Genomic DNA, 10928 nt, shown 5'->3' with positions numbered 1-10928 from the left:
CCGCAAGATTTCCATTGCTGCCATTCTCCTTCCTTCCCTAATCACCCTAGCATGCCGATTCAATCCATCATCCTCGCACCTTCCCTATCTACTTGACCGTCTGCCATTGCCAAAATCAAATACCGTCCATTGAGCGCGGCGGAAATACTGCAGAGAAAGAGTCAATGGGCCAATCATATGTCTGTCAACAAGCAAGATGTGGCCAGGCAAGTCAGGGTCCTCCCCAAAGGCACCCAAGTCGCCTCCGACGGGCAAACCTCCACCATCGTCTCCGCATCAACGCTCCGTCTCCGACTCACGCTCCCAAGACCCAAATTTGTGGGGTTCAGAAACACAAGGCGTGCCGTGGAGGCCCAGCCTGCAAGGTACTGATATACATAGCATGAGCTCGCCAATCGCATCACCCTCCTCAGAGTTCCCCTTCGGGGCTATGAGCCCGGCAGCTACGGACCGCGTCTTCCCTATAAGATCTGTGGTATCTGTCCACCCGACACCTACATCCAAGCCCAGGATAGATACGACTGGTGGAGACGGGTTTCCAGGCATGTCTTTGCCAAGCAGTACTACTAGTGAACGCAAGCGTGAATCTCGCCACTTCTCTACGGGCAGTGCATCAGGACTCGAGTCGGAATCAGAGACGCCAGCTACGGACTCCCCTTCCAGACGCCGACGGGAATCAGGAGCCAAATCAGCATCCGTACAAGATCCTGGCGATCACTCACCCGGTGAGCGCATGGGAGGAGCAAGACAGATGCAGACATTTGGCGATTCCGATTCTGTCAGATCCCAGACTGCAGGCGATACTCAAAGCATTGCGGAGTCCGTCAGAAGCCAGGGTGACGATGCTGGAGGTCTCTTCACGGCTCGATTTAAGCATGTTGTTACCGAGGAAGGCCACGCGGTCATCATTGGTCGGGACGGTGACACACTTCAGCGTTGCGAAGATGAGCCTATACATATACCGGGTGCTGTGCAAGGTTTTGGCTTACTCATTGCTCTCCAGGAAATCGAGGAGGGCAAATTTCAAGTCCGAATTGTCAGCGAAAATTCCAAAAGGATAATCGGCTATACTCCCAAACAACTATTTGCTCTTGAGAGCTTTACCGACATACTTTCCGATGAGCAGACCGACAATCTTTTGGACCACGTTGACTTCATCAGAGACGAGGACGCTGATCCAGCTACGAACGGACCCGAAGTCTTCACTTTGGCAATTCGTTCGCCTGCGAGAAAAATGCACAAGATGTGGTGCGCTATGCATTCCAACGAGATCAACCGCGATCTGATCATTTGCGAATTTGAACTGGAAGATGATCCCATCAATCCCTTGGTACCACCGGGCGAAGGCACTCCAGAGCCTCCGGAAGATACGTTACATGGCGAACCAACCCCTGAAGAGTTTGCGGAGAGTACTGTCAACGCAAGTAAACCATTTCGAGTCCTACGAAGCGCAAGGAAGCGCAAAGGCGAAGCCGCAGCGATGGAGGTCTTCAATATTATGTCACAAGTGCAGGAACAGCTAGCCAGCGCTACGACTCTCGACGCCTTCCTCAAGACTCTGGTTGGCGTTGTCAAAGAATTGACCGGGTTTCACCGGGTTATGGTATATCAATTCGATCAAGCGTGGAACGGAAGAGTGGTGACCGAGCTTGTGGATCCAAGAGCGACCAAAGACCTATATAAAGGTCTGAATTTTCCAGCGTCTGACATACCCAAGCAGGCTCGAGATCTCTACAAAGTCAACAAAGTGAGACTATTGTATGATCGTGATCAGGAGACCGCCCGTTTGGTATGTCGAACGATTGAGGACCTCGAGACCCCGCTGGATCTCACTTTTGCCTACCTTCGTGCGATGTCGCCAATCCACATCAAGTATCTCGCGAACATGGCTGTTCGTGCTTCAATGTCCATATCGATCAACGCCTTTGACGAGCTGTGGGGTCTCATCGCTTGTCACTCCTATGGTTCAAAGGGGATGCGCGTGTCCTTCCCCATCCGTAAAATGTGCAGGCTTGTGGGAGACTCGGCATCAAGGAACATCGAACGATTATCGTACGCCTCGCGACTGCAAGCGCGCAAGCTCATCAACACCGTACCTACAGAGCGCAACCCTTCTGGATACATCATTGCGTCCTCGGATGACCTTCTAAAACTGTTCGATGCGGACAATGGCCTTCTCTCGATTCGGGATGAGACCAAGATTCTGGGAAGGCTCGAACAGACACAAGAAGCTCTTGCTATGCTCGAATATCTAAGGCTCAGGAAGATCACTTCAGTAATCAATTCGACGGATATAAGCATAGATTTTCCGGATCTGCGTTATTCACCGGGAATCTCTGTCATTGCTGGACTACTTCTCGTCCCACTATCAATTTCTGGCAGTGACTTTATCGTGTTTTTCAGGAGAAGTCGAACCCGAGAAGTTAAGTGGGCGGGCAACCCTTACGAAAAATTCGTCAGGGAGGGGACAGAAGGGTACCTCGAACCCAGGAAGAGTTTTAGAACCTGGACCGAGACTGTTGTTGGCAAATGCCGCGAGTGGACCGAAGAGCAGATTGAGACAGCCGCTGTGCTATGTTTAGTGTATGGGAAGTTCATTGAAGTTTGGAGGCAAAAGGAAGCTGCATTACAGAACAGCGAATTGACAAAACTCCTACTTGCAAACTCAGCGCACGAAGTGAGAACGCCGTTGAACGCCATTATAAATTATCTTGAGATTGCGCTAGAAGGCGCCATTGACCAAGAAACTCGGGACAATCTAACCAGATCACATTCCGCATCCAAATCACTCATCTATGTTATCAATGATCTCCTTGATTTGACGAAGACAGAGGAAGGCCACAACTTGATCAAAAATGAGGTCTTCGATCTGCCTGCTACCGTCAAAGAAGCGACGGATTCGTTCACGGGCGATGCCAAGCGCAAGCAAATCGAGTATGCGGTTGTGGAACATCCAGGAGTCCCTCAATTCGTCGTGGGCGATCAACGGCGCGTGAGACAAGCAATCACTAATGTCACAGCCAATGCCATTCAACACACATCGAACGGTGCTGTCAAGGTAGAGTTGTGGTTGGCGAACAGCCACGAACACCGCGTAGACATTGATATCGTCGTACAAGATACTGGAGCAGGGATGAGCGCCGAGAAGCTCGATGCATTGTTCAATGACCTCGAGCAGATACAAACGGAAAGCGATGAAGGACTACAAGAAAAGCTAGCCGGGAACACTAAAGCCATAGAGGGCAAAGGAGACTCCAAGAAAACTCTCGGTCTCGGTCTCGCACTTGTCGCTCGTATAGTACGAAATATGAACGGCCAGCTAAGACTTAAATCTGAAGAAGGCAAAGGATCACGTTTCGTGATACAATTAAATTTTGAACTACCGAAGGAGGATAAGAAAACCGCTTTCCTTGATGACATCAACGAAGCGGGCGTGGGGCCACCTCTGAATCAGCCTTCAACGCCGCCCATTGAGACTGGTGAGGTCATGCTCGTCAACAAAAGTGCACAAAAGCCACTTCCAGAGACCCTGAAGGACATAGTGCACCGGAGAAGTGCCGAGAATTTACGGAGCATAGGCAGTATGAAGAGCTTTAAGAGTGGGGAAAGTGCAAGGAGTGACGTTGACAGAATGATTGAAGCGATTCAAGAGCCGACTATGGTAGCAACAGGGTCCTCAGGCGACGGCGAGTACGAAGGACGTTCAGGAAGTCGTGGTAGCGGTCGACAGGAAGGTCCATCATCGTCTTTACGACGACCGGTGAGCGGAACCACGCAGGCCCACTCTACGAGCCTGACTCTCCCCACGTCGTCAGACCAAGTGCTTCAACAACGGGAAGTTCCTGGACTAGCAAATGTGACGGATTCGAAAACCCCCATTAGACCCATTCGGTTGCCAGGCGAAACTAGCACAGGCTCCCCAGAACCGGAGTACCCACCTCGAGAATCAGACTTATCGGCACGAACACCGTCGCGAGTCTTGTTTGATGTTCCCGACAAAAATGCGAAAGTGGAGCCGCCAAATGCAGAGAGGCTTCAGGTACTGGTCGCGGAAGATGACCCCATCAACAGCAAGATCATCAAGAAAAGGTTGGAGAAGGTCGGGCATGAAGTCTACCTGACCATCAATGGCGAAGAATGCTCCAGCACATATGGAGAAAGGCCCGCTTTCTTTGATGTTGTCTTGATGGACATGCAGGTTTGTTGGCGCCCACATTTCACTAGTACTTCTACGATGCTAACATTGGATTACAGATGCCTATTGTGGACGGTCTGACCTCGACCAAAATGATTCGATCATTTGAAAAATCATTCCCTGATGAGTTTCTGTCAAAACGTGCAGCTTTGAACGGCAGGGTACCTATATTTGCCGTATCAGCCTCATTGATTGAAAAGAATCGTCAGGTCTACATGAATGCAGGCTTCGACGGCTGGATCCTTAAGCCTATTGACTTCAAAAGACTAACAGTACTAATGTCGGGAATTGTGGAAGATAAAACGCGGGAGAGCTGCTTGTACGCGCCTGGCGAGTGGGAGCGAGGTGGGTGGTTTGCGAAACGACAACCTGATGTTTTTACTTCATCTACGAAACCTTCGTCCAAGGCATCTGTCTTTTCCTCGAAAACGCTCGAATCTTATCCTGCGCAGTCGAAAGAAGACTCAAGTGACAAAGAGCGAGATCGGCTCAACCAGCTTGACAATGATGCTGTTCACGCCGACTCTGCACCCCAGCATCCTGGCCGCTCCGGTAATATCGAGTATGCCGTGGCGTCTAGTAGCACAAGCCAACCCTGAGAGCAGATTTCGCACATGGTGTCTTACATACTTCATCCTCCCGATTCACATTTCTTGAGCTTAGGCATGACCTATGCAGAAACAAATCGACCCCCACTTCCACCAGCGTAACACAGCGCTGTCAATTTTGGATACGCTTACGCATCACTTGCCTGTCCCCTCTCAATTATATCTTTTTTGCCGACTTTGGAGGCTTCGTCATAGCGAGGCGTTGATGCAAGGCTTCCAGTCCCAGGGCGTACTTATGCCGAATATGTCACTAGTGGGTCCTGGGTGTCCGAGTGTGCGCATCTTTCCGTTGCTATATTTAAGATTCGTTTGTACATACTTGATCCAGCGACGGTGAGACTTGCACTGAAGCAGTGCTGTTGCTGTTGTTGAAAGGAAACCAATCAGAAAGGCCGAGAGGGGGGAAATCAGTCTTCTAGCTGCATGAGAGTGACATGAAACAAGCTGATGGGCCCCTTGAAACTAAGGTAGATATTGCGCTTGTATGCATGCCGCATACTTTTAGATTGCCAGCAGGAGAAACCACGTGGTAGATAATAGATAATCGCATGGAAGATTAGGGAAAGATCTTCGACACGGGGCTGGGTATGATAGCCTTAAATAGCCTGATAGGTAACAGTTGATTGCAGACCACCTACCTTAATTCTACGGCTTGAGAGGGGAGCGTTAAGAGGCTTGCAAGGGTTAAGGTACCCTAAAGACAAAGTACCCTTAGCCTGTAGCCTGTAGCCTGTAGCCCGTAGCCTGTAGCCTGTAGCCTAGAGGTACCTTAGAGACCTTGTCCTTAGGTACTTTGACGCTTTTCCTTTACCCATCCGTCTCCCTGTTTCAACCGCGTGAGCCGAGACGCTGATCCCTGCTTCTGACTCCGAGCCAGCCTCCAGGGAGACTGGCTTCGAAAAAAAATCAAAAATCCACCATGACCCATGAGCCGTACCGCCCTTTCTGAGGTTACATCTCATTGGTGCCTTTTCCTCAAGCTGCTTCCCCCCAACCAAAGCTGGCCTCGAATAGAATACTATCGCAAGGCCAGACGACATACTCTTCTCACTTCTAAGATGATAATTCAAAGATGAGAATAGAGCAGAGCATTGAGATAGTCTGCTCCTAAGAAGCTTGATTGACTTCCTGTGAATGCCGCCTTACGCTACGCCCAACCGCAACCCTCCATCCCCCCCCTACTAGCTACGACAGCTTAAATGGAATCAATGCATCTTACGCATCTCCTTCCAACCCTTTGAACAGCTTCAATGGGCAACTCCAATGGCAAGCCCGTCGTCTTCACCGACGAAGGTCAGCTTCCCAACCTTCCCCAATCTCTGATTCTATCGTCATTGCACAGGACCAAGCCTGATCTCCCCACCCCGGCGGACGCTCGAGCCCCCCACCGTTGCGTGTATGCTGACACCACCTCTCTCAACAGTCAACCTCAACCATTTCCGACTCCTGCGAGTGGTGGGGAAAGGTGCATTCGGAAAAGTTCGTATCGTCGAGCGAAAGGACACCGGCTTGACCTTCGCCTTGAAATATATTCGCAAAGATGAAGGTCAGCATATGTCACGTGGGACCAATCAGCGACCCCCGGTCTAAGCTGACATGAGATACAGTGGTACGATCGGAGAGCGTACGGAACATCATCAGAGAGCGAAGGATGCTGGAACACCTCAATCACGCCTTCCTTTGCAACTTGCGATACAGTTTTCAGGATATTGAATATTTGTGGGCCTACATCCCCCTATCCCGCGGTTGCTGCTATGCATGGTCTGACATAGTCGCAGATACCTTGTTGTAGATCTAATGAATGGCGGCGACTTACGATTTCATATCTCACGAAAGACCTTTACCGAAGACGCGGTACGGTTCTGGATGGCAGAGCTCGGCTGCGCGTTACGATACTGCCATGGGCAGGGCATTGTGCATAGGGATCTCAAACCAGATAATGTCTTACTTGACTCTGACGGCCATGTGCACCTGGCTGATTTTGTACGTTGGCACGATGCTCTGAAGCTGGCCTTAAAACGGTGCTGACAGAAAGCAGAATGTTGCATCTGAATACAAACCGGACAAGCAATTACACAGCAAATCTGGGACACTCGCATACCTTGCGCCGGAGGTCTACGCTGGTACAGGGTATCTGACCGAGGTAGATTGGTGGTCGTTGGGAGTCACGTTTTATGAATGCATTTACAACAAGGTCAGTCTACCTCTGACAGGCAACATGCAATGTCTGACGGATCGTAGCGACCTTTTTCTTCGCACGGTCACGAAAAGCTGGAAAAGGAAATCCTGAAAGCCTCGCCCAATTATCCTGTCACACAGCCGCCAGTCTCAATACACTGTACACACGCCATGCAATCACTATTAGAGAAGGACACACAGAAAAGAATAGGGGCAACCGGCTTCGACACCTACACAGATCATCCCTTCTTCCGACCAATCGACTTTGAAGCTCTCGAGAAGAAGCAGATCCGGCCAGTCTTTGTACCGTCTAGCGAAAAGACCAACTTTGACGCGACATACGATCTGGAAGAGCTACTGCTGGAGGAGGCACCCCTGGAAGCAAGAGCAAGGCGCCAAAAGCCAAGGGTAAAACTGAAAGAGGACGCAACAGACAAGGAGATACGGACGGACGAGCTGCACCGAATGATAGAAACGCTGTTCGAGCCTTTCGATTATACCACCGTAACGTACTTCACTCCATTCTCTTTTCGTCCCCCATCACCCTTTCTGATCTCCATTGAATCCTATCTAGTGACTATAAAGGCTTCGTGGACTCCCCTTCTGGCGTGGAATCCTCCCTCGACATGCTCGATCACGCCAACACCACCACGACATCCTCCAAACACAGTACCGACGACCCAGATCTCAACCACGTGGCCACAAAATCCCACCTCAGCGGCTCTGCGAACGGCTCCCCACCTATGACCACGCATGGCCAGGCCGTACTTTCGAATCACTCAGAATACTATCTTTCAAACGAAATCCCCGCAGGCCAGGGCGTCCTGGGGCCGACTTCCCATCCTACTCCACCAGCTCAAGGGAGGCAACCGCCAAGGAGTGCCGGTGCGCCGCGGGGTGGTGGACTACAGGTTGTCACTAATGACAATGGAACTGCGTGGGAGGGGTCGAGTAAGAAAGAAACGAGGACTAGTAATGGGAGTACCGACGTCAGGGAAGGAGGGAGGAGTACGAAGGGGAAACCGAATGGGATGTTGGGTTTCCTGTCAAGGAAGAAGGGCAGGGAGAGGAGTCCGAAACCGATGGAGGCAGGGGTATTGGGGAAGGAAGGGGCGAGGGTTGTTGTCGGTGGACGATAAGACACTTGCATATGTGAGAGTAGGCACAATGGGGCCCACGGAAACCTGAGGAGATGGGCATTGGAACTGAGGGCTCGGACGGGAGCCGGGGGTGTATGCTGACAGAAATCTCAACTATGTGGTGTCCACAAGGGTCCGTCTCTGTCTTTGGTATTGAGTATGCAATAAACCTGGCAAGCGATACGGCGTTTCGATTCGGAGTTGTCTGGTTTGTCACGATGGTGTTTCGCTTGCTTGCTTGCTTGGTTACTTGCTTGCGTGGCGCGACTAAATACCATTGAGAGCATGTATATGCGCGTATCTTTATGGTGCTCGTCTCTAGGAACAGACAGTTATGGGAATACATATATTGTGAAAAAAATGAAGGAGAAGAAGAAGAAGAAGAAGGAGAAGAGGATGCGTGTTGTGGTACTTATATGCACCATGTTGCTTTGGGGTACCTATCTACGATCAGAAAAGGGACGGGTTTTGCTAATCGTTATGACTAAAGTAGACCAAAAGGTGATCATCTAGGAGTCCGTCACTGAAGAGTAAGTTATACTAGTTGTAGGCTCGCCCACACGTCTCAATCATGCCATCGTCGTATCATCGTGACCAGCCGGTCAATTCTACTTCGACAAGAATGGCAAGGATGCCGCTCCTTTCCCAAATTCCCCTTCCCGGTACTCTCGTGCTGCTTTGACCACGGCGCCCGCGCTCACGGCGGCTTCGCCCACGGTGCTCTCGTTGGCGGAGGCATCGACTGCGCCGCGGCGGAATCGGCCGCTGGAGGTATCCCTCCATCTGCAGGCGTCGGTCTGGGGCCCGGCTGAGGGAACCTCGTCGGCGGTGAAGCTGCACCGGTGGCTGCTGGTTGCCTACTGGCCCACGGCGCCACCGTCCCCGACTCGGCACCGGACGGGGGCGTTCCTCTGGGTGCCGGTCGAGTCGCCGCGCCCTCTGCCGGATCGATCATTGCCGTAGGGCCCCTCGCCCACGGCGCTGCGGTGCCGACGGCGGGGCTAGGCTTGGAGGGGCCTTTGCTCGTCTGCGGCGCTGCTGTTCCCGGCACGCTCGTTGCTTGGCTTGCCGCTGGCGCCTGCGTGCCTGGTTGAGGTGGTGCGCGAGGGGCGGCCACTTTGTCGGCTGCTGATGAGCCGAATCCGTCTCGTACGGGCTGATTGGCCGCGTGGACAGAAGGGGGCGGAGGCGCGGCGTCCGGGTCTTGGTCGAAGCTGAAGAGGGAGCCGAAGGGGAAATGCTGCACGACGGGGAACTTTGACAGGACTTCTGCATTGTACATTTTGATCATGCCTTTGTTGATTTTGCCCCAGCCCGTGCGGATGCCGGAGATGTCGTAGAGCATTGGGGAATGCTCCCAGAACGGTCCCTTTTTGACATCGTGGATGAAGCCGATGGCGTCGAAGTACATGTTCTGGTGCCTTTGCCTCTTGACGGCGGCGGTTTTGGCTACGTCTGCGGGATCTGGGGCGTCGGGGCGGGATCCTTCGATGGGTGTTTGGTCGCTGGGGGAGATGGCGGGGCCGTATTGGGCGCTGCCGAAGATGTAGGGGATAAAGGAGTGGTCGTCCAGGCCCCATACACCGTGGGAGCCGGCGGGTTCCAGGGTGTAGGTTAGGATGAGGCGACGTATTAATGAGAGGTAAGGGACAATGAGGCCGAGGACTATGGCCCTTTCTTCGTTGCCCGAGGTAGAATGTTCATTGGGGGAGCTGAAGCCACCGAGTTTCCATATACAGCCTAAGAATGCGAGAAAGGAGAGCTCGTGGCCGGAACCATAGTCGAGGCGCTGCGATGAGCCAAAGCTGCCTAGAAAATAGGACGAGAGCTCCGCTTCAGCTTTGACTTCTGACTCATGTGGATGCTGCAGAGTGGACTCGGGTAGATGGGATTTCAAAAGATCTGAGGTTTGCTCCTCGACGGTCTGATACCATTTCTTGAAACTTGCATTGCCAAATCGACGTGGACCAGGGTCTGGCGGTACCTCATCTATGATACGATCGAGAGCTTCAAGCAGGCGTCTGAGCTTTTGCACGGTCTCTGAGAATTCTACGGCTTGGCAACCCAGGTCCCATGTTTGGACTCGTTTTTGACCTGATGTAGAACCATCCTTAATGTGTGAGGGAAACATTGCCCGATTGAGCTCGAGTAGGAATGTCATGATATCGCCATAGGCTTTTGATACAAGAAATGCAGAAACGTCATGGCCTTCATTGATTTTCTTGAGAGGTGCTATGAAAGTCTGTGGTTGAGTCTTGCTCAAGAGTGATAGAGAAGGTACATTTGAGGCACTGTCGGTGTCCGACACTCTGGCGGCAGATTCTTCCATGTCAGGGGTAGTGTATTCACTTTTTGTCACTCTTCACACACCAAGAAACATGCAAATTGCAGCAGATACTTGAGTGTTGATCAAGTGTTTAGTGTGGAGGAAGGGGAGGCCGCAGACATGGCAACTCTAAATTAGCGTATTCATAATTATTTTCATGCTTGCCAGTAATATTCTCTGTGCACCCCTCGATCCAAATACTGACTTCATAATTATAAGACGGATAATAGAGATTCTGTATCTGAATTGAACTCCTTGTCGCTGCGATTTCAACGCTTCTCAGATATAGAAAATCTATAAGGGAATACCTTGAAGAATTACGGATGCATTGGGATTTTGGGCGTGGCGGACCATGTCGCTCGTGGGCAACTTTTCTTCTTTCTTAACTCTTGAATTATACTGTAATAGTAACTCGGAATGAGGAATTTTGTACGTAGGATTTTTACTAGATGTCCTTGCGATTCTTGAATCGTAGGACTGAA

General features: G+C 51.4%; 3 protein-coding genes across 3 annotated transcripts; 2 read left to right on the top strand and 1 right to left on the bottom strand.

Moving 5' to 3' along the window:
* Nucleotides 1-196: 196 nt before the first annotated feature.
* HO133_007773 (uncharacterized protein) lies at nucleotides 197-4794 on the top strand (the record flags this gene model as incomplete). Its single annotated transcript, XM_037298643.1, has 2 exons — nucleotides 197-4198; nucleotides 4255-4794. The coding sequence occupies 2 exons, from the start codon at nucleotides 197-199 to the stop codon at nucleotides 4792-4794; spliced, it is 4542 nt and encodes a 1513-aa protein (XP_037155979.1).
* A 1259-nt stretch (nucleotides 4795-6053) lies between these two features.
* Nucleotides 6054-8120, top strand: HO133_007772 (uncharacterized protein; the record flags this gene model as incomplete). Its single annotated transcript, XM_037298642.1, has 7 exons — nucleotides 6054-6096; nucleotides 6146-6349; nucleotides 6411-6522; nucleotides 6582-6786; nucleotides 6842-6997; nucleotides 7045-7490; nucleotides 7556-8120. 7 exons carry the CDS (start codon nucleotides 6054-6056, stop codon nucleotides 8118-8120), a joined length of 1731 nt encoding a protein of 576 aa, XP_037155978.1.
* Nucleotides 8121-8817: 697 nt separating this feature from the next.
* On the bottom strand, nucleotides 8818-10449 carry HO133_007771 (uncharacterized protein; the record flags this gene model as incomplete). The annotated part of the gene is made up of 1 exon (XM_037298641.1): nucleotides 8818-10449. One exon carries the CDS (start codon nucleotides 10447-10449, stop codon nucleotides 8818-8820), a length of 1632 nt encoding a protein of 543 aa, XP_037155977.1.
* Nucleotides 10450-10928: the final 479 nt, after the last annotated feature.

The sequence above is a fragment of the Letharia lupina genome (genome assembly GCF_014066315.1).
Source record: "Letharia lupina isolate WasteWater1 chromosome Unknown contig_4, whole genome shotgun sequence".
Taxonomy (NCBI): Eukaryota; Fungi; Ascomycota; class Lecanoromycetes; order Lecanorales; family Parmeliaceae; genus Letharia; species Letharia lupina.
The sequence above is the reverse complement of the archived record's forward strand: the minus strand, read 5'-3'. Positions and strand labels throughout refer to the sequence as shown.